At 40.3% G+C, this 26282-nt stretch overlaps 1 protein-coding gene across 15 annotated transcripts in view; it reads left to right on the top strand.

Annotated features, from left to right (window-relative positions):
* MACF1 (microtubule actin crosslinking factor 1) overlaps positions 1-26282 on the top strand; it is a 329515-nt gene that overhangs the window by 102541 nt on the left and 200692 nt on the right. For 4 of the 15 annotated variants that reach the window (XM_064372184.1, XM_064372190.1, XM_064372186.1 and 1 more), the window contains exons 1-8: positions 7660-8894; positions 22483-22649; positions 23604-23716; positions 23824-23930; positions 24477-24596; positions 24743-24838; positions 25850-25977; positions 26064-26157. In XM_064372184.1, coding sequence (XP_064228254.1) covers positions 7872-8894; positions 22483-22649; positions 23604-23716; positions 23824-23930; positions 24477-24596; positions 24743-24838; positions 25850-25977; positions 26064-26157 — 1848 coding nt within the window. In that variant the 5' untranslated portion in view covers positions 7660-7871. Of the gene's footprint in view, positions 1-7658; positions 8895-22482; positions 22650-23603; positions 23717-23823; positions 23931-24476; positions 24597-24742; positions 24839-25849; positions 25978-26063; positions 26158-26282 lie in introns of those variants that run through there. The other 11 variants (XM_064372188.1, XM_064372192.1, XM_064372189.1 and 8 more) reach the window with 5 other exon arrangements.

Consider the following 26282-nt stretch of genomic DNA (forward strand, 5'->3'; position numbering starts at 1 on the left):
TTTTGCTTATTTTAGGAAAATGCATTCATTTAAACAACAACAAAAAAACTTTACTGAGGTGTAATTTACATACCATCAAATCGACTTATTTTCATTGTGTAATTTAATGATTTTTATGAGTTGTATAGTCACCGTAATCTAGTTTGGGGACATTTTCATCATCCAAGTAAGATCCCTTTTGTTCATTTACAGTTATTGCCGTTTTCATCACCAGCCTCAGGCAACCACTAATTTATTTTTTATCTTTATAGATTTGCCTATTCTGGACATTTCATATAAATGGAATCCTATGATAGATGGTCTTTTGTATTTGGCTTTTTTCACTTAGCGTAATATTTTTTGGTTCATCTGTGTTGTGGCGTGTATCAGTGCTTCATTCTTTTTTATTGCTGAATATTCTGTTGTATGCATCTGTAATGTATTTTGTTTAAATATTAAGTCAGTTGATAGACATTTGAGTGGTTTTCACTTTTTCACTATTATAAATAAAGTTGACATGAATATTTGCATACCAGTCTTTGTGTGGGTTTATGTTTTCATTTCTCTTGTGTATATACCTGGGAAGGGGATTGCTGAGTTGTATAGTAAGCATGTTTAACTTTTAAAGAAACTGCCAAGCTGTCTTCAAAAATGGCTATACTGTTTTACATTCCTACTGGCAATGTATGTGGTTTCCTGTGTCTTTACATCCTCATCAGTATTTATTGTCTGTTTTAGATTATAGCCATCACAGTGAGTGTGAAATTGTACCTCTTGGCCGGGCGCGGTGGCTCACGCCTGTAATCCCAGCACTTTGGGAGGCCGAGGCGGGTGGATCACGAGGTCAAGAGATCGAGACCATTCTGGTCAACATAGTGAAACCCCGTCTCTACTAAAAATACAAAAAATTAGCTGGGCACGGTGGTGCGTGCCTGTAATCCCAGCTACTCAGGAGGCTGAGGCAGGAGAATTGCTTGAACCCAGGAGGCGGAGGTTGCGGTAAGCCGAGATCGCGCCATTGCACTCCAGCCTGGGTAACAAGAGCGAAACTCTGTCTCAAAAAAAAAAAAAAAAAGAAATCGTACCTCTTTGTGGTTTTAGTTTGCAGGAAATGTATTATTCAATTGAATTCCACAAACATTTACTGGGAATCAGCTATGAGCAAGGTCTTAGGTGGAGTATCTTGCATACACAAGATACACAGTCGGATGCAGTGCCTCAAACCTGTTATCCCAGCACTTCTGGAGGCCCAGGCAGGAGGATCACTTGAGGTCAGGAGTTCAAGACCAGCCTGGCCAATGTGATGAAACCCCATCTCTACTAAAAATACAAAAATTAGCCAAGTGTGGTGGCGTATGCCTATAGTCCTAGCTACTCGGGAGGCTGCAAATCATGAGAATCACTTGAATCCAGGAGGTGGAGGCTACATGCAGTAAGCCAATACTGCGCCACCGCACTCAAGCCTGGGCTACACAAAACTCCATCTCAAAAAAAAAAAAAAAAAAAGAGTCTACTACAGAAGATACAAAATTGAACTAGATACAAACTATCTAGTTGGACTCTTATTTAGGGAAGTGAGAACAGACATACCATAAAATAACTTGACAGAGGTATAGAGAATGAGAGAGGTATGAGTTAGGATGATAGAACACAGTATGAACTCAACAATGGGTAGCAGTTACTGGTAACAACTTCTACCATTATTAATTGACTTTATACCTTTCAGGGCTTTTGATAGAGCCCACTGTTCTTTTTCCTGTTACCAATTTTACAGAAAGGTAATAGCAGCTTTGGCCTAGTCTGTCTTCTGCATGCATATTGGCTACCTGCTTTTGTCTGTTATTTCAACATAGCCAAATGCCTATTTATTTGTTTTCTTGAAGATGGGAGCACTGCTCTCAGACTGTTTTCCAAGTTTTAACTATTAATTCCTTTTCTTTGCCATTTCAAGGGCTTGGTGTTTGCCTATATTAGCTACGTGTTTAGGTGTGTGGGGAAAGGTTCTCTGCTTCTAAAGCTTTTGAGTGACTGATGAAGGATTATGTAGCACACCCCCCCCCCACCTTTTCTTGCATTAGATTTGGCATGGTATGTCTCTTGCTAGTTAACTGTCATTGTGGTTTTCTAGTCTTTTGTTATTGAGCATTTATTAGCTGTTCTCACCAAGAACATGTGCTATATAAAGCCAAGTAGAAATGCAGAGTAGAGGCTGGGCGTGGTGGCTCACGCCTGTAATCCCAGCACTTTGGGAGGCTGGGCGGGCGGATCACAAGGTCAAGAGATCAAGACCATCCTGGCCAACATGGTAAAACCCCGTCTCTACTAAAATACAAAAATTAGCTGGGCGTGGTGGTGTGCGCCTGTAGTCCCAGCTACTTGGGAGACTGAGGCAGAAGAATTGCTTGAAACCGGGAGGCGGAGGTTGCAGTGAGTCGAGATCATGCCACTGCACTCTAGCCTGGCGCCTGGCAACAAAGTGAGACTGTCTCAAAAAAAAAAAAAAGGAAATGCAGAGTATAACTGTTACGTGTTAGGGAATCAGCAAAGTTGTTATTATGGTCAGTCTCTGCTATTGGTGTTAATGAAGTAGAATAATTATGTACACGTAGACATAGGTGATAGTTTTCATCTCAAGGAAGTATTCAGTTGAAGGAGAGGGGAGAGGCTGGTTCCAGATTAAAAGTTTGCGACTACTGATGAGGCTGGTAATATTGATAACTTCGTGGAGAGGTTTATGGTTTCTAAAATGCTTTAACACGTATATATTTTTTAAATGTGCTAAATGGCAGGGGTTCTTTTTAATTTTAAGTTTTTAATTATGAAAATCTCAAATACTCAGAAGAGTATATAACAGATCCTTATGTGTGTAGTTGCCTTCAGAAATTAACAGGTGTTAATTTTGTTATATTTGCTTCAGGGTTTTTTCTCTCTCTTCCTCTTTAAAGAAATAAAACATCTCAGATACATCCAACTTTCTTGCCCTCTCTGCTCCCCAGGTAAATAGCCTGAAGTCAATGTTTATCCTTCCCATACATGCTTTTGTACATTTACAGCAGATGAGGTATTCATAAACAATATGTATACTGTTGTTTGTATGTCTTTATATTTGACACACATAGTATCTTTGGTATTTCCCTTTTTCCGTCTTTTTCCTAAACTTTGTTTTTGAAGTTTATCTGTGTTAATAGAGGGAGACCTGATTTCTTCATTTTAACTAGTTTAATGTAATGTAAGTGGTGACCCTTGCAGCTGTGTGATAAACCTATTATTTGCAATGTATTATTTAATTGTGTGAATAGAGCATTCATTGCTACAGTGAACATCTGTGTATATGCATCCTTGTACATATAGCAAAGAGGGTTTTGGGATTGATACTTGGACTGGAATTGCTGGGTTGTATACTTTCCTTCAGTTTGCCTGTATTTTGCCAAACTCCTCTCAAAAGTACTGTATGACTTAGAGTATTGTATTGGATAACATTTACTATTGTTTGACATATTACATGTTTACTTGTTTATTTGCTGCCTGGATGTCTGCGTTAGTATGTAAACTTAACAATGGCAGGGATTTTGTCTCTTTTGTTCTTTTCTTTGCCTGGCATAGAATAGGCAGTCAGTAAACATTTATTAAGTGAATGGATTATTTCATAAACTTGATCTTCTCAAAGCTTTGGCATAGGTAGACCAAACAAATAGGCTGTAATGTCTGTTTTCTTACGCCCATTTCTCAGATAAGGAAACTGAAACACAGAGACCAACTGACTCTTTCAGGTTACACACCCAGATAGGATTTCTTGTCTTTTGGCTTTGTCCAAGCTTGTTTTTCTTTTTAAGATGGGGTTTCACCCTGATGGCCAGGCTGGTCTTGAACTCCTGACCTCAGGTGATCCACCCACCTTGGCCTCCCAAAGTGCTAGGATTACAGGCGCGAGCCACTGCGCCCGGCCTTGTCCAAGCTTGTTTTAAGGTATGCGTTAGTATTTATAGTTCTTCTAAAAGATATTATAAGCTCTTTATAGTCAGAATGTGACAAAACTAGTTTTCCAACCCTCAAATGTTTGTTAAATACTAGTGTATGCCCAGCATTTTGAAATTTTCAAAAAACAGGGAGATCTTAGCTGGCTAGACTTGAGGTTTACATTTTTGTGTACTTTATGGCACTTGGTGCTTGGCATATAGATGAGGCCTCATTTGTGTTTGTGGAATGAATGAATGAATGAATGAATGAATGAGTTCTTTTGCTTTAGAGTCTTTCACTCTGACTCTGTGGGAGCCCTATGGGCAGTAAACAGTTATCTAGGAGAAAGTATAAAGAATGTATAGGCCCTCAAAGTGTGCTTTCCCAGAAGACAAGCAGGTCTTAATGTTAAGAGACTAGCTTAGATGAGAAAAGGTCTAGGGGAAAGTTCTTGTAATCAGAGTTAACTTAGTTGAAAATATATCTAATACACCTACTGAAAACTATACTTTAGCCTATCTTAAATGTACTCCGAACACACATTAGCTTGCCATTGAGCATTTGGCCAAAATCATGTAACACAAAGCCTATTTGATAATATTTGAAGTACAGTTTCTACTGAATGCATATAGATTTCCCACTATTGGAAAGTCGAGAAATAAGTTGGACCATTTTAGGTCAGGGACTAAACTATATCTTAGGATCCCCCCAGGGGCCTGGGGGTGTCTCATAACTTTTAGCTCCAGTAATAAGTGGGAAGAAAAGAAATTCACTGTAGATCAAGTACTGAGCCAAGTATTTTATGGACATTATCTCATTAACCTTGTCTACAATCCCATTAAGTAGGTGGTAATATGCACGTTTTACAAGTAAGAAAACTGACCCATCTAATAAACTAGTTAAGTTACTTAGCTTATAAATTAACAGAGCTGGGAATTTGAACTTAGGTCCACTTTACTGAAATCTCCGCTCCTTTTCCTAGACCAGTTTTTCTCTGGAGCAGAAGGAAATGAAGGCCTGATTTGTCTGACATATGCAGAAATTTAAAAAAAAAAGAATGAGCTTACAGAATTAAATTTGCTAGATTCTGTTGGGCTTCTCAGAGAAACTCTACAGCAATAGTAGTCATATTAAGCAGCTGTCTCCTTGCCCATGAGTTGATCAGTTTCAGGATTTTGGTTTGCTTGCATGTCATTCATAAAATTCAAGCTCAGGCCTTGGGCTGTGCAACTTAAAATTTCCATAGTTCCATGTTTCTTCATTGGAGGAGTGAAGGCTTGGTACCTGCCTAGAAAACTTCATATTGTAATGTCAGATTATCTGCTAATTCAATGATTTGCAGTAACCTGAGTTTCTCTTCCATGCTATCTACTTATTTCTTGCTATGGTTTGTGATGGCCATAAGATGGTGCTGCAACTTTGCAGTCAGCCTTAAGGATAAGGCTTAGGGGATGAACACCTACTGTAGTTGTGAGGCACATGGGACATCAGTAGGGTCTTAGAAGGGATTGTATAAAAGCTGATACTTTAGGACTTCTTGTTGCTTTCCTTTTGTGATCTTCCCTTTTCTTTTAGGTCTTCAGGAAAGGTAGTTAAGGCTATACTAGTGTTAAGTCTTTATGGCTTACATGGAGCCAAGCAGGCTGTTGCTCTCTGCTGTGTGGCATGGATCCTTTTGGTGCAGAATAAATAACTGCAATAGGAAATAAACATATATAATTTTTCCCCCATTCGCAGCCCTTTGGGTTGTAGTCTTTTCCTATATAGCAGACAATTTTTAGTTTACAATAGTATAGTATACTAAAAAAATTGGGGTGGAGGAACCTACATTGACATCACAAGGTGATTTTTGAATATAACTTTTACAATCTGAAATTTAGATTTCCTGCCCTACTGCAATTGGAATAAAAACCACCTGAGCCTCCTTTTAGCAGCTTCTTCTCTTACTCCCACATGGCAACAAGTGTTATCTCTTTGATCTCTTGGTCTATGCAGTCTAGTTGCCAATTCAGTGGGGGAACTTCCTATTTTATACAACTGGCAACTGAGTACAGACTTCCACTCCTGCAGTAGTTAGAAGAGAATAGTTGGGGTTGAAATTAAAAATCTTAAAATTTACAGAGGTTCATGTTCTGGCTTTGCTACTTACTAGTTGTGTAACCTTGGGCTATTAACCAACTCGCCCTGTTGCCCAGGCTGGAATGTAGTGGTGCAATCTCGGCTTACTGCAACCTCTGCCTCCCGGGTTCAAGCGATTTTCCTGTCTCAGCCTCCCGAGTAGCTGGGATTATAGGTGTGCGCCACCATGCCTGGCTAATTTTTGTATCTTTAGTAGAGACAGGGTTTCACCATGTTAGCCAGGCTGGTCTTGAACTCCTAACCTCTTGATCCACTCGTCTTGGCCTCCCAAAGTACTGAGATTACAGGCATGAGCTACCGCGCCTGGCCTTATTAATCAACTTTCTTAAACCTCAGTTTCTTTTTTCTTTTTTGGAGACAGAGTCTCATGCTATTGCCCAGGCTTGATGCAGTTGCATGATCTTGGTTCACTGCAACCTCTACCTCCTGGATTCAAGCAATTCTCTTGCCTCAGCCTCCCAAGTAGCTAGGACTCAAGGCGTACACCACTGCACCCAGCTAATTTTTTTTGTATTTTAGTAGAGACCGAGTTTCACCATGTTTCCCAGGCTGGTCTCGAACTCCTGAGCTCAGGGAATCCACCCGCCTTGGTTTCTTAGAGTGCTAGGATTATAGGCGTGAGCCACTGCACCCAGCCAAACCTCAGTTTCTTTACCCATAAAATATAAAATAATAGTTTTGACCTCATATAGTGACTGTAAGAATTAAATAAGAGAATCCATGTAAATAGCTTTACACAATGCTTGGCCCACAGCAAGTGCAAAAAAATATATTAGATATTAGCAGTGACAGTATTAATAATTGCTGTTGAACATTTATGTCAAATATTGTTCATCGGAGACCCTGTTTGTCTGCTGTATTTAGAAGTGATATTCTTTTTACCAAGGATTCCTGTACTCAAAACCAACTTCCAGATTTTTCCTGTCTGTGTCATTGGCTAGCAGAATTAACAGATCCTTCTTGTCTTTTATAGGAAAAAGGAGGGAAATAAATGCTCCAGAAGGCTAGATCTTTAAAGTCTGTGTTCCTTTTCTTAACTGTAAAAAGGCAACTCTGGTCTCTTCAGGTTATAATTTGATTAAAATAATTTTATTGTCTTCTGACCTGAGAAAATTCAGGATATGTGTATATTCTTGATATTTTATTTTGGGCATCTTGGTGAGACACTTAAAATCTATTTCATTTTGTAGTTTGGGAGCCATAATTGCAGCTTCACCAGCCCTAGCTCTTCTTGGCCCTTCCCTTCCCTTCCCTTGCTGGTTGGTACCAGCCAAGCTGGTTTGCTTTTTCCCTCTTTGATACTATTCTCCTCCTCCTTCTTCCACGTTACCTTCTGCCACTGCCGCTCTTCTTTTTCCCTCCCTTTTCCATTTACTCTTACATTTTCCCTCCTCCTCCTGGCCCTCCCTAGTTTCTCCCCTCCCCTGGTTTCTAGCTCCTTTTTGCTTTCTGTTTGTGTTACTGAGGGCAGTGCTCCAATTACCTCATATTTGGAGAGAGGAAGCTGCAGCCAATCCGGTTTCTGTCTGCTTTTAGGTCAAGTGATTTCTGAACTGCAGTGAGATGCTTTGAATTTGTCTTGTTGCAGCTCTGAGCCTGTAAGATGGCTGTCTGAATCGGCAGCGGCTGGAAGAGACAGAGAAAGGCGGGGAGGGAGGGAGAAAGAATTGGAGGGATTGCCGGCATAGTGCATGTTTTTAAATGTGCATCAAATCCGATGAAGCCAAGGTTGGGATTCCTGTGGGATCCCAGGACTGGCTTAGCTGCATTTTTGCCGAGATTAGGAGAGGAAGGAAATGGGAAATTCACTGGGCTGTTTTAAGGAGCCGAAAGAGTCAATATCTATTCCTGAGAAGGCTCCCATATCTCCTAAGAAAAGAGTTCGGTTCAAAAGGAAGTGGAGAGGGAAGAAAATCCCTACTCCAGAGGCATCTCACCAGGAAGAAACCTCGGAAGGAACTGGAGTCATTGAAGAGACTGAAACCCTAACGAAGTTAACAGTGAGTCTCCAAAAGGAGGACGGAGTAGGAGGGTTAGAGTATACCTCCTCAGATATTTTGCTGCCTGGGGACTCAGCCCCCAACTCACGGGCAGTCGATCAGGGGATGATAGTACAGGTAAAGGAGAGATTCCAAGGGGAGGTCCAGACTGCCCACCTTTTGTTGGAGAACGAGTCTTCAGTTGCTGGAGGGGTCTGGGATTCCTTAGAAGAGGGGATGACTGTCATTGCTCACCTGCTTGATAACCCAGCAGAAAGGAACTGCGAGAAGTCAGTGAGCCAACTGGTGGAATTTCCGAGGACAGCATCCTGCAGCAGCAGGGCTGTGCTGCTGCCTTTGCAAGGAGAGACTGCAGTGGATAAAGGAAATACTCAGCTTGGGTTTCGGAGCTGTGCTTTGCCTAGGACAGACTACCCCACTGATACAGGAAATGAAGAACAGTTTTCAGAAGGTTGGAGTGTGGAGGGAGGAACCAAGAGTATTTCAGGTGCCCCTCAGGCAGGTTCCTGGATTGCAGAATGTTCTGTTTCTTCATCACCACTGGACCAGTCTGGAGGCCAAAGATGCATGGAGACTGCCCATGTGGGTCAAGTGCCCCCACAGGAATCCAGACTCCCTACTTCTCAGAGTGATTTGTCTGTCAGTGGTGTGACTGTGAGCATTTTGCCCTCCTCGTCTGGCTATGGCAGTGATGGGCCGCACATACACGAGATCCAGCCTAAAGATACAGAACCTGAAAAGAGCTCTACTTCCTTCTCAGAAGAGGACGGTACTCTTTCTCTGGAGGCAAGCCACACCCCATCATGGGGTCTGGAAGAGGTAGGTGGGCATGTTCAAGGGGTAATCAAACTGCTGTTTGGATTCTTGGCCCTCAAATGTATTAAAGCTGAGTGTGGTGAGCAGTGAGGATGTTGGTGTTTCTCAAACTCACCCACCCCCATGTGAGTTAGTGTTTGCTGGAGCTCAGCAAGCAGAATCTATTTTAGGTCTGCCCCTTGATGCTTGAAACCAAGACTTGTCTCTGGGGAGTCCTTGATTCTGGGTAGCCAAGCTGCATAATTGCTTGATCTAGCTGGTGGGATTATCTCTCGACGTACAATGTTAGATAGTACTTACTCTCAGGCAGGTCTGTTTACCAGCTTCCCTGCTACAAGAAGTTGTAGTGTAGCACAAGGGACAATGGGGAGGGGCCTAACTGAGTCTCTGGAATGAATCTCTGGAATGATTGTGGAAGGGGTAAGGTAGCTATTGTCATACTTACTCCTCCCCACATCTAGTAGGAGCGATGTTCTTACTAAAGCTGATGCAATCCCATGTCTGTGGGGAAATTTTTGATGGCAACACTCATTCAGTATTTGTATAGGTGGAGAGAGCTCATCCTTCTTTGGTTCCTAATTCCAGGATTAGAGGAGAGGAACACAGAGTTATCTGGGGATTAGTTGGGGGGAGGGTAGGTTAGGGCGGTTTGAAGGTTTACGGCTAGAAAAGTTTGTTTTGTGATTGGACTTGTTTAGGGCTTTAACATATTTTTATTTTGAGGAATATATTGAGGATATATTTTGGTGGTGTTGAGGGTGGTAGTGGTGCTGCTGGTGGTGGTGGTGGTGGTGATGGCTGTTGCTGTGAATGTTTTTAAAGGTCAAGGAACAAGTGAGAATTCAGAGATCTGAACACCGAGATAAGGACTCAGCAAGACCATGGGTAGCACAGCATCTGACATGTAGGTCTGTGATTGTGTAGGTGATCAAGGTTATAATTCACCAGTGGCTAAAGAACTTTTACTGGTATGTTGGCCTATGCAGCAGAAGAATTAAAGACTTCTACCTCAAAGTGCAAGAGGTAGAAGATGAGGTAGGGCACTTTCCTTGCCTAGATGTGGGCTGCTGATTCTGTACAGGAGCCCTGATGTTTGCAGAGCAGGGATATGATCCACCTACTGGTGCCCTGCTTATCACTAGCAGTGTGAGGCTGAGGAAAGATAAAAATTTTAAGCTAATCTCTGCTTCAAATTTTCTCTTTAGGGATAGCTTTCCCCCACAGACAACCCCATCTTAGTGCCCTCTGTTATTAGAGTTTGGAGACTCCCAACAGTTTGAAGAAAAAATGGCCATTGAAAAATGTCTATTATATGAATGGATAAGCGGTTTCTTGGGCCTTATATAAAAATGGGAGGGGGAGTGTGATAATTGTGTTATGGTAGAAAGAAAGGCAATGAAACTACTGGGATGGGGTGCATGAGTGTGTTAAACTGTTCTCGCATCACTATAAAGAAACACCTGAGACTAGGTAATTTACAAAGTAAAGAGGTTTACTTGACATACGGTTTTGAAGGCTCTACAGGAAGCATGATGCTGCCATCTACTTGGCTTCCTGAGAGGCTTCAGGAAACTTACAATCTCAGCAGAAGGCAAAGGGGCAGTAGCCATGTCATTTGGCTAGAGCAGGAACAAGAGGTTGTGGATGGAAGGTGTCACACACTTTTAAATGACCAGATGTCATGAGAACCCACTCACCTTCACGAGAACAGCACCAAGGGGATCGTGCTAAACCGTTCATGAGAAATCCACTTTCATGATTCATGATCTAGCCATCTCCTACCAGGCCCCACCTCCAATATTAGGGATTACAATTCAACATGAGATTTGGTAGGGACATAGATTGAAACCATACCAATGAGTATTTGTGCTTCATCAGATTTTTTAAAATGTCAAAGTCAACTTCCATCTTGTAAAAGTTGGAACAGATATAGAGTAGTTGGGGTAAAACCAACTGTGGAACTGATTGTTCTTTAGTACAACTGGCATTAAAATTGAAATTGTGTAGTCATCATAACACTATAGGACACATGCTTGTAACTGAGTGTGAGATTTTCAGAAACTTGGCATGTAAACTTTTAGGAACTCCTAGTAAAATCAATCCTAGATAATAGACCATAGATAGCAATGGCACCTTTGTATGGGCTGTATCTCCATACTGGCAAGGGAATGTTCTGCATGAGTCTGTGAGGAGTCTTAAAAGATTGGTAGGAGAAACCTTTGGACCATGATCTGTAGTGTGACCGTACTGACAGCAGTGTTATACTTTTGCTGTTCAGGATGAATCAAATTGGTATGTGACATTTTCTGGGTAGCCAACCACTACATCTATTCCTTCTACCTTTTCACTGCAGACACAGTCATACTATTTACATATCTATAGCTAAGGCTGAAAAACTAAGTGACCAAGTCTCAGCTCAGACACCTGGCGTATTTCCAGGTTTTGTGTCCATCGTGTGATATAGGGACCACAGACTCACCATCTTTGACAGATAAGAAGTAACTTCTCAGGATAAGTATGCCATTTCTTCAGAATCAAAGTCCTTAAGGCAAAGAGGCCGCAACCCTCACTAATCTCTGAAGGAACTAGTCCTGAGGGTGCTGCTCCCCTCCCTAACAGACTGTTCACAGGCTTGAGGACAGTAGCAGCCAAAGAGACAGAGAGGGCAACACATACTAAAACTGATATGCAGGGCAAGAGCATCTCTGCTGAGAGTGGGAGCGCTGGGAGGGCACGGGTCAGAAGAGCAGCTGCTGCTGTTCACACACCAGCTCCTGTCTAAACAGGAGACAGCTGGCAGTCCAATTGAGTTGTTTTTTGCTTGCTTTTTTGGTGCTTGTTTTTAATATGTCAGAGTAGTAACTATCCTCAGAAAATAATTTGAGTTCCAGCCACATTCTATCTTCTGTTCATTAGTCCAGGGCTTGTTGATTGTAGTGAAACCAGGCTATGGATAGACATAAACTTCACAGTGGGTTTTGTTGCTTTTCAGGATAAAGAAAAATGAAAACTGTTTCTGCTTCTTGCTAGTGTAGGGTTTAGATAATAGAATATACATGATCTGCTTTTCTATTCTAGTATTCTATTCTATACTAACTAACCTAGTATAGTTAATACTTCTTTTGTCAAGAAATAGTTAACACAGGCTGGGTGCGGTGGCTCAAGCCTGTAATCCCAGCACTTTGGGAGGCTGAGGCGGGTGGATCACGAGGTCAAGAGATCGAGACCATCCTGGTCAACATGGTGAAACCCCGTCTCTACTAATTCAAAAAATTAGCTGGGCATGGTGGCGCGTGCCTGTAATCCCAGCTACTCAGGAGGCTGAGGCAGGAGAATTGCCTGAACCCAGGAGGCGGAGGTTGCGGTGAGCCGAGATCGCGCCATTGCACTCCAGCCTGGGTAACAAGAGCGAAACTCCGTCTCAAAAAAAAAAAGAAATAGTTAACACAGAAGCAAGATGACAAGGGTCAGCTGACAAGTATGTTTTCAGAATGATAAGTAGCCTAGGATTTGGAGCTGGATGGGAACAGGCTAATAGCAATTGCACTTTGCTGTCAAACAAAGGTCTTCTTCTCTGGCCCATTTCTTCTCTCAGGATTCCCTATTCCCAGCTGCTTTCAATATCCATACTATTAATACCTGGCTTATTTGAACAAGGAACATTTTTGAAAATCCCTTCCCCCTCCTCATCTTGGCTTCTGCTGCCAATCTCCTGCCACACTGTTAGCAAATCTCATTTAATGAAGAATTTTTCCTCTCTATCAATGTCCTTGCCACAAACCCTTAGAGTCTCTCCAATTTTAGGTGAATAGTCAGATAACACTGGGGGCTAGAAATGATAAGAAAGAGGTTGGTTGGTGTATTATCTTCTGGGCCCAGCCTTTTCAGTTTACAGGTTTCCTTCTCCCAGTTGTCCTTTTTAATTATAGGGAGAATTGTTTTACTAATACTGGGTTTGTACTGTATGAAGAAAGCAAAATTAACCAGGTGACACTACTGGGGGAATGCAGAAGGTAAAGTTATAGTTAGAGTTTTGTTTAAGAGAGGGTTTTGTTTCTTTTCTTTCTTTCTTTTTTTTTTTTTGAGAGTCTCACTCTGTCACCCAGACTGGAGTGTAGTGGTGCAATCTTGGCCCACTGCAACCTCCACCTCCCCAGTTCAAGTAATGCTCCTGCCTCAGCCTCTGGAGTAGCTGGGACTACAGGTGCCCGCCACCACGCCAGACTAATTTTTATAATTTTTTTTAGTAGAGACGGGGTTTCACCACGTTGGCCAGGCCATCTTGACCTCCTGACCTTGTGATCCACCCCGCTCAGCCTCCCAAAGTGCTGAGATTACAGTCATGAGCCACCACACCAGCCAGGATTTTCTTTCTTTTTCAAACAATTTTACTTAATTAAAAATGTTACTAAAGAATCATTATTTTTTAGGTGTAACAATAGCATTGCGATTATGTTTTTAAAAAGGCCTTTTAGCTGGGCATGGTGGCTCATGCCTGTAATCAATCCCAGCACTTTGGGAGGCTGAGGCGGGTGGATCACGAGGTCAGGAGTTTGAAACCACTCTGGCCAATATGGTTAAACCCTGTCTCTACTAAAAATACAAAAATCAGCCAGGCATGGTGGTACGCACCTGTAGTCCCAGCCACTGGGGAGGCTGAGGCAGGAGAATCACTTGAACCCGGGAGGCGGAGGTTGCAGTGAGTTGAAATCATGCCACTGAGTCCAGCCAGCCTGGGCAATAGAGCGAGACTCTGTCTCAAAAAGAAAAGAAAAAAGAAAGAAAGAAAGACTGGGCGAGGTGGCTCACCCCTGTAATCCCAGCACTTTGGGAGGCTGAGGTGAGTGGATCACGAGGTCAGGAGATCGAGACTATCCTGGCTATCATGGTGAAACCCTGTCTCTACCAAAAATACAAAAAAAATCAAGCCACTGAGTCCAGCCTGGGCAACAGAGTGAGACTCCATCTCAAAAAAAAAAAAAAAAAAAAAAATCCTTTTAGAGCTACATACTGAAATGTTTTTAGAGAAAAATATGAGATTTACTTCATCATAATGAGGGAAGACTGAAGTGGGTGGAATGTAGATGAAACGATTAGCTATGAGTTGATAATGGTTGAAACTGGGTGATGGATACATAGGAGTTCATTATTCTATTCTGTCTCCTTTTGTATATATTTGAAAATTTCCATTCCAAATAGGAAATTAAGAAAAACACTGTATAAAAATAAAATATGAAAGTTAAGAAAAATAAAATTGTATTAAATAAAATGGAAAGTTAGGTAAAACAAGTTGTATAAAAATAAAAATGTAATAATACTGATAAAATTATTATATAATACATATACAGTTGGCTCTCTGCATTGTGGGTTTCATGTCTGTGAATTTAACCCATAATGGATGGAAAAATATTCTGAAAAAAAATATTGCATCTGTAATGAACATGTACAGACTCTTTTTTGTCATTATTCCCTTAACAAGATAACAACTATTTACTGGCATTTACATTGTATTAGGAATTATAAGTAAACTAGAGATGATTTAAAGTATCTGGGAGGATGTATATAGGTTGTATGTGGATACTACACCATTTTGTATCTGGGACTTGAGCATTCATGAATTTCAGTATCTGCAGATTTTGATATCCAAGGGATGTCCTAGAACCAATTCTCCATGGATGACTGTACTAAAAAGGGATTACTGTCCTATAGGTGAAGTGATTAAGAGCATGGAGCCAGATTGGCTGGGTATGAATCCCATTTCCATCAACTTGCTAGCAGTATAACTTGGAACAGGTTAGTTAACTTCTCTGTGCCACAATTGGCTCACACCTGTAATCCCAGCTCTTAGGGAGGCAGAGGCAGGAGGATAGCTTGAGCCCCGGAGTTCAAGACCTGCCTGGGTAGTATATCGAGACCCTGTTCTTCACAAAAAGGAAAAAAAAAAAAAAAGACAAAAAAAAAAAAAAAGAATAGTATATACTTGGTAGGGTTATGAGAATAATAGGAATTAATACAAGTAATCACAATAAATGCTAATTAATATTATTACTTAAAAGAACAAGAAAATAAATAAGAAAAAAACAAACACCCTTGTAGAAAAATAGGGGAAAGCCTAGGAATAAGTAATTCACAAAAAAAGGAAATCCAAATACCTCATATACTTAAGAAGACTCATTTTTACTAATAATGATATAAAGATCAAACAACAACAAGGTACCATATTTTTTTTTTTTTTTAAGAGATGAGGTCTCAGCTACATTGCCCAGGCTAGAGAGCAGTGGCCATTCACAGGCACCATCATTGCACACTGTAGTCTTGAGCTCTTGGACTCAATCTTGTAGCTGGGACTACAAGCATACCACCATGCCCAACTAAGATACCATTTTATACCTATCAGATTCACAGAAAATAAAATTCTGAAAATACCAAATGTAGGCGAGGATGTAAAGTGATGGGAAAACCTCTTACGGCATGTGGGTGGAAGTATAATTTGGTACTGTTCTTTAGAGAGTAGTTTGACAATATTTTGTAGAGTTGAAAAATGCCCATATTCTATGACCTAGGGTTTCCATTCTAATCATATTCCCTAGTGAGACCTCTAGGACTCTGAATATGAAAACTGAAAGGAGCACTCTCTGACCTTTACCTAACTCTCATATTGGTGATAAACACCTTCTTTCTCTCTATTCCTCACCAACACAGCTGCCATTAGATCCCACTAGCTGGGCATTTGTAGAACTACTGCATTGTGCCTTCATCTGCTCTTGTTTTTTTTTTTTTTTTTTTAAGAAAAGGTCTTGCTCTGACACCCAGGCTGGAGAACAGTGGTGCAATCATAGCTCACTGCAGCCTTGACATCCCGGGCTTAAACAATCTTCCCACCTCAACTTGCCAAGTAACTGGGACTACAGAAGAGTACTACCACGCCCAGCTAATTTTTTAATTTTTTGTAGAGACAGGGTCTCACAGTGTTTCCCAGGCTTGTTTTGAACTCCTAGCCTCAAGTGATCCTCTTGCCTAGGCCTCCCAAAGTGGTGGGATTACAGGAGTGAGCTACCACACCCAGCCCTCCTTTGCTTCTTGAAAGTTTTCAAGGTCTGATGCTTCATCTGTAGTTGGGGAGGGAGTCAGCTAGAAACTTGAGGACAGAATAATCAAGTACCTACTTGCTCAGAACAACTCATCCACTGAGAGACTTACAAAGTCCAAACTCCTCAGCTGGGTATTCCAGTTCCTTTGTAATTTATCTTATCTTTTCTCCTATGGGTTCCCAGTTTGAACCTTCTCATTTTAACAGGTCAGCCCCTTAACTACTATTTCTGTTTCACCTTATCTCAGTTTCTTGTGTAAACTTTGTTTACATCCAGTTTCTACCTGGAATTCTTCTTTTCTTTCTGTCTATTCTGTAATTTCCTTCAAAGATGAGTTTAAATTATACTTCTGGAGATCTTTTTGATCACTCCAGCCCACAGTAATTTTCCATTCTGCTGAGATTCTATATTGGGTATTACTATAATTATTGCTGTTTTTTTGTGTTAAATTTGTTTAACTCTCTCATGTGACCTACCATAGATACAAGGTGAGATTTTTTTCCTCCAGAAATTAGCCCTCAGAAAAGAAAGATTGTCTTTGTATTTTACTTCTTATAAAGCATTTCTCATTATTAGGCTCCCAGGGAGCTTATAGTCAGTTCATGAAAAAGGATGAATAAGTCTTGTCACCATCTGCTAGTTCACTCAGTAATCATTTTTTGTAGAGATCAACTGACGTAATTGATTAAACAAAAGAGAGAAACCAAAAATCTAAGAAAGCTTTAGTTATTGTTGCTGGGGATATAATCTCCTAATTGGAAGTGTTGAAAGTTAACTGTATACAAGCCTTAACATTAAAAAAAAATGTTTTTAATCACTCACATTGCATATGAAACACACACACACCTTATGGGGATCATAAATAAACACAATAGAATAAATGAAAAAAAAAAACCCTAATCCACTGTTATGCAACTGGATTCTTGTGGTTTGAAATGAAATACACAGAGACAATGTAGACTCAGAAAAGTGCTGTTGTTAACTTTAAGATCTTAAAAAGAAGACAGTATTTTCTAGAAAATTCACTCAAAAAGTAGCTTTATTGAAGGAATAGACATTGATGTTAAAGATGCATGCGAAATTTGAATAATGTGGTTTTTTGAAATTATAAAGGCAGAAAATACATTAATACTAAATGCATTAAATATACTGCTTAATTTTAAATATGTGTATTTGTATAAATAAATTTCTAAAAGTTTGTATATTCAGGAGGACCACAGAGTTTCCCTTCTTGTACTCCTGTTTTACTTTCACACATCTGTTGTCATCTGGGAAAATATTTAGGATAATCATATGTTGGTCAGTTATGGCATGTCTCAACTAAGTTCTTGGAGGGCAAGCATGTCTTCTTTTTTTGTTTTCCACCTTTTTACCTGACCAGAGTACTTTTTAAAACTCAGCACAGATGTTCTTGTTGCTGAGCAATCCCCTGGCATTGCTAGTTTGGATTACTTGCTTACCTCTATCACAACATTGATCTCTTTGTATAATAAATTGTCTTCCTGATTAAATTGCTTGAACTTGAGGCCTGAGGCTGTGTTTTTATTTTGAGATATTAAGAACTTAAGCACACTCCTAGAATATAATGGTTGCTCATAAAATATTAACAAAGTAAATAAATGATGTGTGACTTTTTTTGTTCTTCTCTACAGTGCCTGTCATAGTGCTAAGATGTTGTTCAATCAATACTTGTTGAATTATTAGGAAAACATTAAGTTTCAGGGAATACTTCAGAGAAGCAATTAACCAAGCTTTGGGAAGTGTGAGTTGAAAGGAAATTCAGGTGGAATTTGCATAATCTTAGGCATAATATTGAGGCTGTTCCCCCTCTCCAAATGGCTTCCTGCTTAAAAAACCCAGATGAGGGAGAAAGATCTCTGAAACTGAAGCTGGATTTCTGCATTTGGGAGATTAAGGTAGAAGCTTCTGCATAGCCCAGAGGACAGTACTGTGCACACATATCATGTGTGAGTTTACAGAAAGAGCTTGATGAAAGCCAAATTTAATTACTGAGATGGTTGAGATGATAATCCCATTTTTCTCATCCAGTTAACAGTCTAGGAAGGACCCTAATCCAAACAGGGCATTTTTTTTCTTTCCCTTAGGGTTCCATCTATCTCATTACAGCTGTGTTTAAAATTTGAAGTAAAGCTGTTCACTGAAGTAATTTTAATGCAATATGCAGAAATACTAAGAGATGAGAGATGTTTTCAGAAAGATTGTGGCTATAATGAACATACAATATCAATTAACTAACTGGAATTTCGTTTTTGGGTAGGGAACCCAAATACTCAGATTTTGTTTTGCTTATTCAAGTTCTGTCTTTTTTTACTTCAACAAACCTATTTCCTGTTCCCAATAATGTTTTACTTTAATATGTATGTAGAGCAGCTACAGTGAAGGCAGAGGGATATGTCAATTTTGCATTTAGCCAATGAAATAGGCAGCTAGAAATGTTAAGGGGAACTGAAACAGAATTGGTACTAGGAAGAAGCTGTTTATAGGAAGAGGCTCACAGGATGATATCTTGGGCACCATGATCCATTATTGCATCCTTGGCTCTGCAGTTCCATAGCCTCTTTCCCCACTGCTGCCCCTCCCCCAGCTCAAGTAGAACTGGATTTGCTTAGGTTTTAAGGAATTGACTCACATTGATCACATTTGCATGAGATTGATTGATGTGAGTTTATTAATTTACAAAATAGTTTTTAACTGCCAAGTTATTTGAATTGGCCACTTAGTGCTTTTGTTGCTTTAGAATATCTATATGGGGATCAAATAATTATCTGAAGGTTGTCAGGTGAACATGGAGTCAGAACAGAGAGGTGGTGAGTGGAGGAATGATTTGTAGGATGGTCTTATTCGTTGGCATCATCAAAGTAGAATAGTCTGATTTGTTTGGTAGAAATGTACCTGTCAAGGGCATGTGAACCCATGTCCCTTGAATCTGCTAGGTAGGGCACAATTTCACCTTAACAGGCATGGAGGCAATACTTCATGGCTTCCCCTTTCTCTACTCAATGCAAGCTTCCCATACATTCTATTCACACAGTCTTTCTTCAGACATCTTAGTAACATTTAGTAGCTTGCAGCTTTCTTTTTTTCTAAATAAAGTGTTAAAGTCCCTGGTCCTGTTTTTTTTTCTGATATTTCTCATCTATTATGAGTTGAGTTTGTAAATTCAGACACTTGGAGATGACTTATTATTGATTTCTCCCTTATATTGACCACAAGGGAAGCTACTACTTTCACGGTACTGCACCTGATAGAGAATACTAAGAGACAGGATGTTCTATTGTCATGCCTGTGTTTTCTCTGCCCCAAACACCCAGACCAAAAATTGTGCTGGATATGCTGTCTTATTATTATGAGAAGGAAATGCAGGTACCCTAGGCACTGCCTACGTCATCTCATTGAATCTTTATAACAATCCTTTGAGAAAGTTATTATCTTGTTTTAAATATGGTGAAAATTGGGCCAGGAGGTTTAATGGTTTGCCTGAGGTCACATTTCTAGTAAATGCCTTCTTTCAAACAGTTATCTGTCTGATTCATAGGCTTAACATTTTTCCTTGTTAAAAAAGATTATTTTTATAGTTTTTATTATAAAAAATAAAGTGTGATCATTACTTAAAGTCTGAAAAAAAAAGAATAGGAAGAAAAAATGAAATCATTCATAGTCCCACTCCAGAGGAGACAAATAATGCTAGCCTAAACTTATTTCACTTTACACACTGTTTTGAATTCCCTAAGTAACCTGTCTACAGATTCTAGGTGGGCTTTATCCCAGAATACTTTTTTGTTTGTTTGTTTTTAAATGGAGTCCTGCACTGTCACCCAGGCTGGAGTGGAATGGCACAATCTCAGCTCACTGCAACCTCTGCCTCCTGGGTTCAGGTGATTCTCTTGCCTCAGCCTCCCGAGTAGCTGGAATTACAGACACACATCACCATGCCCAGCTAATTTTTTTGTACGTTTAATAGAGACGAGCTTTCATGATGTTGACCAGATTGGTCTTGAACTCTTGACCTCAGGTGATCCGCCTGCCTTGGCCTCCCACAGTGTTGGGATTACAGGTGTGAACCACCGTGCCTGCTCCCCCAAGTAGTTTATTTGCTTATTTTTATTTCATTCATAAACCAAGTTATTATTAATTAAAACATGTTAAGGTCCCAGTATACAACCAGCACAATGCTAAGTGCAATGGACAGTGCACCGAAGGACTATGATCAGTGGATCTCAGATTTGGAAGTTACTTCGTCCACAGCATCCCAGTTTCTGCTTGAACACATCCAGTGGCGAGGAGCTCTCCCACATAGGGGCTGCTGTTCAGTTTTATATTGCTCTAGTTGTTAAGATGTGGTGCCAGCACCTCTCAGGAAACCTGTAGTCTAGGGGAGATAAGATTAAATATATGAAATAATAGTAATGCAAAATAACATTTATTTATTTATTTTAAAAATTTTTTTGAGACAAAGAGTCTTGCTCTGTCACCCAGGCTGGAGTGCAGTGGTACAATTTTGGCTCACCACAACCTCCGCCTTCTGGGTTCAAGTGTCTCGTGCCTCAGTCTCCCAGGTAGCTGGGACTACAGGTGTGCACCACCATTCCTGGCTAATTTTTGTGTTTTTAGTAGAGATGGGGTTTTACCATGTCAGCCAGGCTGGTCTCTTCCTGACCTCAGGTGATCTGCCTGCCTCAGCCTTCCAAAGAGCTGGGATTACAGGTGTGAGCCACTGTGCCTGACCCAAAATAACATTTAATTAGATGATGATACAGAATGTCAGTGTTGTGGGATTTAGGCAAGTAAAAATTGAAGCAAGACTAGCCTTCAAATAAGGAAGAGAGAAGGGAACCCTTATTTGTTGAGCATAACCCTCAGTTTGGGCTAGGGGCTTTAATGTGTAATCTTGCTGATCATCATAGCAACCCTGAAAAGGTGGTGGGTATTATTTCTACTTTACAGGACTCAATTCAAGGTGTGTGTGCAATCAGAGACATCCACTTTTTCCTCACCTGCATTACAATCTCTCTAAAATAGGTCTTGGGCTGTATTTTGGAAATTTCTTAAAGTAGCTTTTTTCTTATTATAAAAATGTACAGGATTGCCAGGTGCAGTGGCGCACGCCTATAATCCCAGCACTTTGGGAGGCCGAGGCAGGTGGATCACGAGGTCAGGAGATCAAGACCATCCTGTCTAACATGGTGAAACCCCATCTCTACTAAAAATACAAAAAATTAGCCAGACCTGGTGGCACACGCCTGTAGTCCCAGCTACTCGGAAGGCTGAGGCAGGAGAATCGCTTGAACCCGGGAGGCGGAGGTTGCAGTGAGCCAAGATCACACCACTGCACTCCAGCCTGGGCAACAGAGCAAGACTCTGTCTCCAAAAAAAAAAAAGTACAGGATGTAGAAAATTTGGAAAATATAAAAATCACCTGTAATGTTACTCCTCAGAGGTAACTATGATTATTAGTTTGCTGTATTTCTCACATACATACAGTATGTGCACCTGTATTACATACATAGGTATATGTGTATGCATGTATACATGTATATGACTATGCTTAAATGTATATTTTGTATGTTTTTTTTTTTTGAGACGAGTTTCGCTCGTTACCCAGGCTGGAGTGCAATGGCGCGTTCTTGGCTTACCGCAAGCTCCGCCTCCTGGGTTCAGGCAATTCTCCTGCCTCAGCCTCCTGAGTAGCTGGGATTACAGGCACGCGCCACCATGCCCAGCTAATTTTTTGTATTTTTAGTAGAGATGGGGTTTCACCATGTTGACCAGGATGGTCTCGATCTCTTGACCTCGTGATCCACCCGCCTCGGCCTCCCAAAGTGCTGGGATTACAGGCGTGAGCCACCGCACCCGGCTGTATGTTTTTTATAACAAAATAATCAAGATTATTATATATTGTTTATATTCTTTTTCTTAAATTTGGTAATCATTGTCCTATGTCATTAAAATTTTCTTTGCAAAACTTTTTAAGTGCTACAAAGAATTCTATTCTGCTATAATTGTGCTGTAATTTATAACCAGTCAATCCTTTATTAGAATTTAAGCTTTTTTATAAACTTTTGCTGTCATGTTTATTATTCTTTGATAAATATTCATTTATAAAATTATTTGTTTAAATTTCTGATGACTCCCCATCAAGTTGTATGTATGTTTGAAGACTTGATTCAAAGCTGACATCCAGAGAAGTTGTGCCATTTATATTTTCACTAGTGGCAGTGTATGACAGTAATACCCAATTTTAGATATTCTCTCCAATCTTGAATAATATCATTAAAAACAAACATTTCCTAGTTTGATAGATGAAAAAATATCTCTCATGGTTTTAATTTGCATTTCTTTGACTACCAAGAGGGTGAATATATGTTCGAATAGTCCTCTGGATAGTCCTTCAATTTACTATAAGCCATAATGGATGGGGAAGAGAAGGCCAAAAGACTTTGTCTTATTTATGAATTATTCTGTGTCCCATCTTTTGGCAGATCTCTGACATCTACATTAGTGGAGAATCAGGGGACATGTCAGCCAAGGAGAAGCTACTCCTGTGGACCCAGAAGGTGACAGCTGGTTACACAGGAATCAAATGCACCAACTTTTCCTCCTGCTGGAGTGATGGGAAGATGTTCAATGCACTTATTCACCGATACCGGTAAGAACGGTGGAATTTCTGTGCTCCTGTAGGGCTTCTTCTCATCTCTTGTTTGTAATTAGTTATAATGCTATTTCCACCTCCTCAACCAGGAATCAAAGCTTTGATTCATTTGTTCATTTGAAAAAGGAATATTTATTTAACTACTTTTCTAGGAACTGGGCATAAGGAGCAGTGAAGAAAACAGCGGAAGTTCTTACTCTCATGGAACTTAACCTTTCAGTAGAGAGAATAGGAAATAAATATATGCCACCAACCAGTAGTAAATGCAATGGCAGGATTAGAAAGTGACAGAGGTTTGTAGTATTTTGAACAGGGTGGTCAGACATGGCCTCTTTGGTGAGGATGTTAGATCAGAGCCATGAGGAAGTGAGTCATTCGGGCTTTTGGGGTCAGAGTGTTCCAGCTAGAAGAAATACAGGTGCAAAGGGCATGGAATGAGGGCTTGCTTAGAGTCATTTAGGAACAGCAGATGGCTGAAGTGAGCTGAGGAAGATAGGAATTCTGAATGACAAAAATCAAAATTATTGACTTCTTAGTGGTCATAAACATGCCCCAATTTCCAGTGCTAATTGATGGTATTTTCCCCGTGACATTCAACAAACCTAAACTGTACGTTTAAGTTTGGCATTAGGAAGCACTGGGCCCCTGGTATATACTTAAAAATGGAATTTGTGACTGGGTGTGGTGGCTCATGCCTGTAATCCAAGCACTTTGGAAGCCAAGGTGGGTGGATCACCTGAGGTCGGGAGTTCAAGACCAGCCTGACCAACATGGTGAAACCCCATCTTTAAAAAAAAAAAAATGGAATTTGTACTCTTCAAAACCTCCTGCCTTTTCTCTAACTCACTCAGTGTTTTTCAGCTCTGGGAACCCTTAGGAGGTTTTCTTTGTGTGAACTCGTGTGTGATGTGTAGATGGTGGCCTTTCATGTGCCTTGCTGGACTTTTACAGACCCGATCTGGTAGACATGGAGAGGGTGCAAATCCAAAGTAACCGAGAGAATCTGGAACAGGCTTTCGAAGTGGCAGAAAGACTGGGAGTCACTCGCCTGCTAGATGCAGAAGGTCAGAGAGAGTTTACTGAACTTAAGTAAGGAACATGTATTCAGTATTCCTCCTCCTGGCAAGTTTCTTTGTTCTGACTAAGACATTTTTTGTCCATTCTTTCTCAGATGTGGATGTGCCATCTCCAGATGAAAAGTCTGTAATCACTTACGTGTCTTCGATTTACGATGCCTTCCCTAAAGTCCCTGAGGGTGGAGAAGGGATCAGTGCTACGGTAAAAGAACATTTTCCTAGAAGGCTTTCTGACTTTGATTCATTGGAGTGGAATGTATTGCTTAGACACTTTCTTAAGCACTCACAGTATACAGAGCACTTTTATGCTCTTTATCAGACTATATATCCAGTATCTTTATCATACATGGACATTATCCTTGGCCCTGGAAATGAGTCTAGATATTGCTAATTTCGTAACGATTAACATAAACCATTTGGAAGAATGTCCCTCTCATCCCCAGCTGTAATTCAGGATGAGGAAGTGTTTTCTCAGTCACTATATATCAGCTTGATTAGGTAGATCATGGCTCTTTTCAGAATATTTTTAGTAGCTTGATTTGTAGCCTTTTTAGTGTCAGGAAATTGAATCCCATCCTGAGAGCCCTTGAGGAGCTTTGAAACTGGTACTGTGAGCATTAAACTGAGCACCATCTAGGCAGTCAGAGGAAAGGGGTTTTATATAGTTTGGAGTGGACTCAGCTACTTTCTCTTGTGCTTGTTGTGGATATTGCTAATCAGGTGTGTGTTATTTACCTTCTGGCAACAGGAAGTGGACTCCAGGTGGCAAGAATACCAAAGCCGAGTGGACTCCCTCATTCCCTGGATCAAACAGCATACAATACTGATGTCAGATAAATCTTTTCCCCAGAACCCCGTTGAACTAAAGGTAAAGTCAGGGACTTAAATGTATTTGTAAAATCTTTCTAGGGAGTAAGTCTCGGAGCTTATCACTGCTGGCTTCTGGATGAGGTGGTATGAAAAATTGGGTTCGATAGTTTGTGTCCATTCATTCACTGAATATTAATTTTATAGGCACTTTATAACCAATACATACACTTCAAAGAAACAGAAATTCTGGCCAAGGAGAGAGAAAAAGGAAGAATTGAGGAATTATATAAATTACTAGAGGTAAGAGAGCTTATCCTTTGCTGAAGCTTGAGGTTTGCTGGTCTGTACTGTTCTTGCTTCTTGATTATAGATTCCTAAAATTGTGTGGTAAAGGGGTAGTGTCTGCCTTCCCTACTTTTTATTTTTTACTTTATTTTATTTTGTTTTGTTTTATTTTATTTTTTGAGATGGAGTTTGTTTTTATCACCCAGGCTGGAGTACAGTGGTGCCATCTTGGCTCACTGCAAAGCTCCGCCTCCTGGGTTCAAGCAATTCTCCTGCCTCAGCCTTCCGAGCAGCTGGGATTACAGGTGCCCACCCTCATACCCAGCTACTTTTTTTTTTTTTTTTTTTTTTTTTTAAAGTAGAGACAGGGTTTCACCATGTTGGCCAGACTGGTCTCAAACTCCTGACCTCAGGTGATTTGCCCTTCTTGGCCTCCCAAAGTGTTGGGATTACAGACGTGAGCCACCACGCCTGGGCATCTCTATTTGTTTTTGTTTTTTTGTTTTTTTCTTCTGAGCTTACCCACACTAATTGGTTCAAAGCATCTCTATTTTTTAAAGGGCTTATTGAAAAATGACCTATAGTTATTCAGAAATCTTGAGTTTTGTGGATGAATTTTTCTGCTTCTCAGAGGGAAGCTAAATCTTTTCCTAGGATGGAAAAAAGACTTCTATTTAGAATTTGATTTCTAAAGAATTTGAAGTTGTAGAGATGAGAATTTAACCTTGCCAGAATAAAAATTATAGGAGAAAGGAGGATTTATAGAAAGTATAGAAGGATTGGAAGGACTTAAGAGTAGGTAGTCCTAGGGACTGTAGTCACCTCTACATTCTAGAGGTGACTCTTTTGCTCTTCACCTCAAGGGTGAAGAACCTGGTACATATTTGATTGTTTTTCCATGTTAGACAATAGAAAAAACTGCTGAATGGCTGGGTAAAGAGGCAAAAAATCATGTACAAAGAATAAATCAAAACTGGGACAAGAGGGCATGGCTGTGTTTTTGGACTGAAAGAGTATCTGTTTCAGGTGTGGATTGAATTTGGCCGAATTAAACTGCCTCAAGGTTATCACCCCAATGATGTGGAAGAAGAGTGGGGAAAGCTCATCATAGAGATGCTGGAGCGAGAGAAATCACTTCGGCCAGCTGTGGAAAGGTGGGTCCAGATCCTGAGAGTGGTCTGACATTATTTATTGAGCTGATGTGAACCTTGCACATGACTATGGTTTTATCTTATTTTAGGCTGGAATTGCTGCTACAGATTGCAAACAAAATCCAGAATGGTGCTTTGAACTGTGAAGAAAAACTGACACTAGCTAAGAATACACTGCAGGCTGTAAGTCTCTGACTGTTTTGTCCCACATCTTATGTCACATGTTTTTTGCTTCTCACCTTCTGCTCTGATGGCTGAAGTTAGCAATTGAGGAATCCAGATGTATTACTTCCTTTTTTTTTTTGGAA

Source organism: Aotus nancymaae, unplaced genomic scaffold (genome assembly GCF_030222135.1).
Source record: "Aotus nancymaae isolate 86718 unplaced genomic scaffold, 86718_ANA_hifiasm-v0.15.2.pri h1tg000007l, whole genome shotgun sequence".
NCBI lineage: Eukaryota > Metazoa > Chordata > Mammalia > Primates > Aotidae > Aotus > Aotus nancymaae.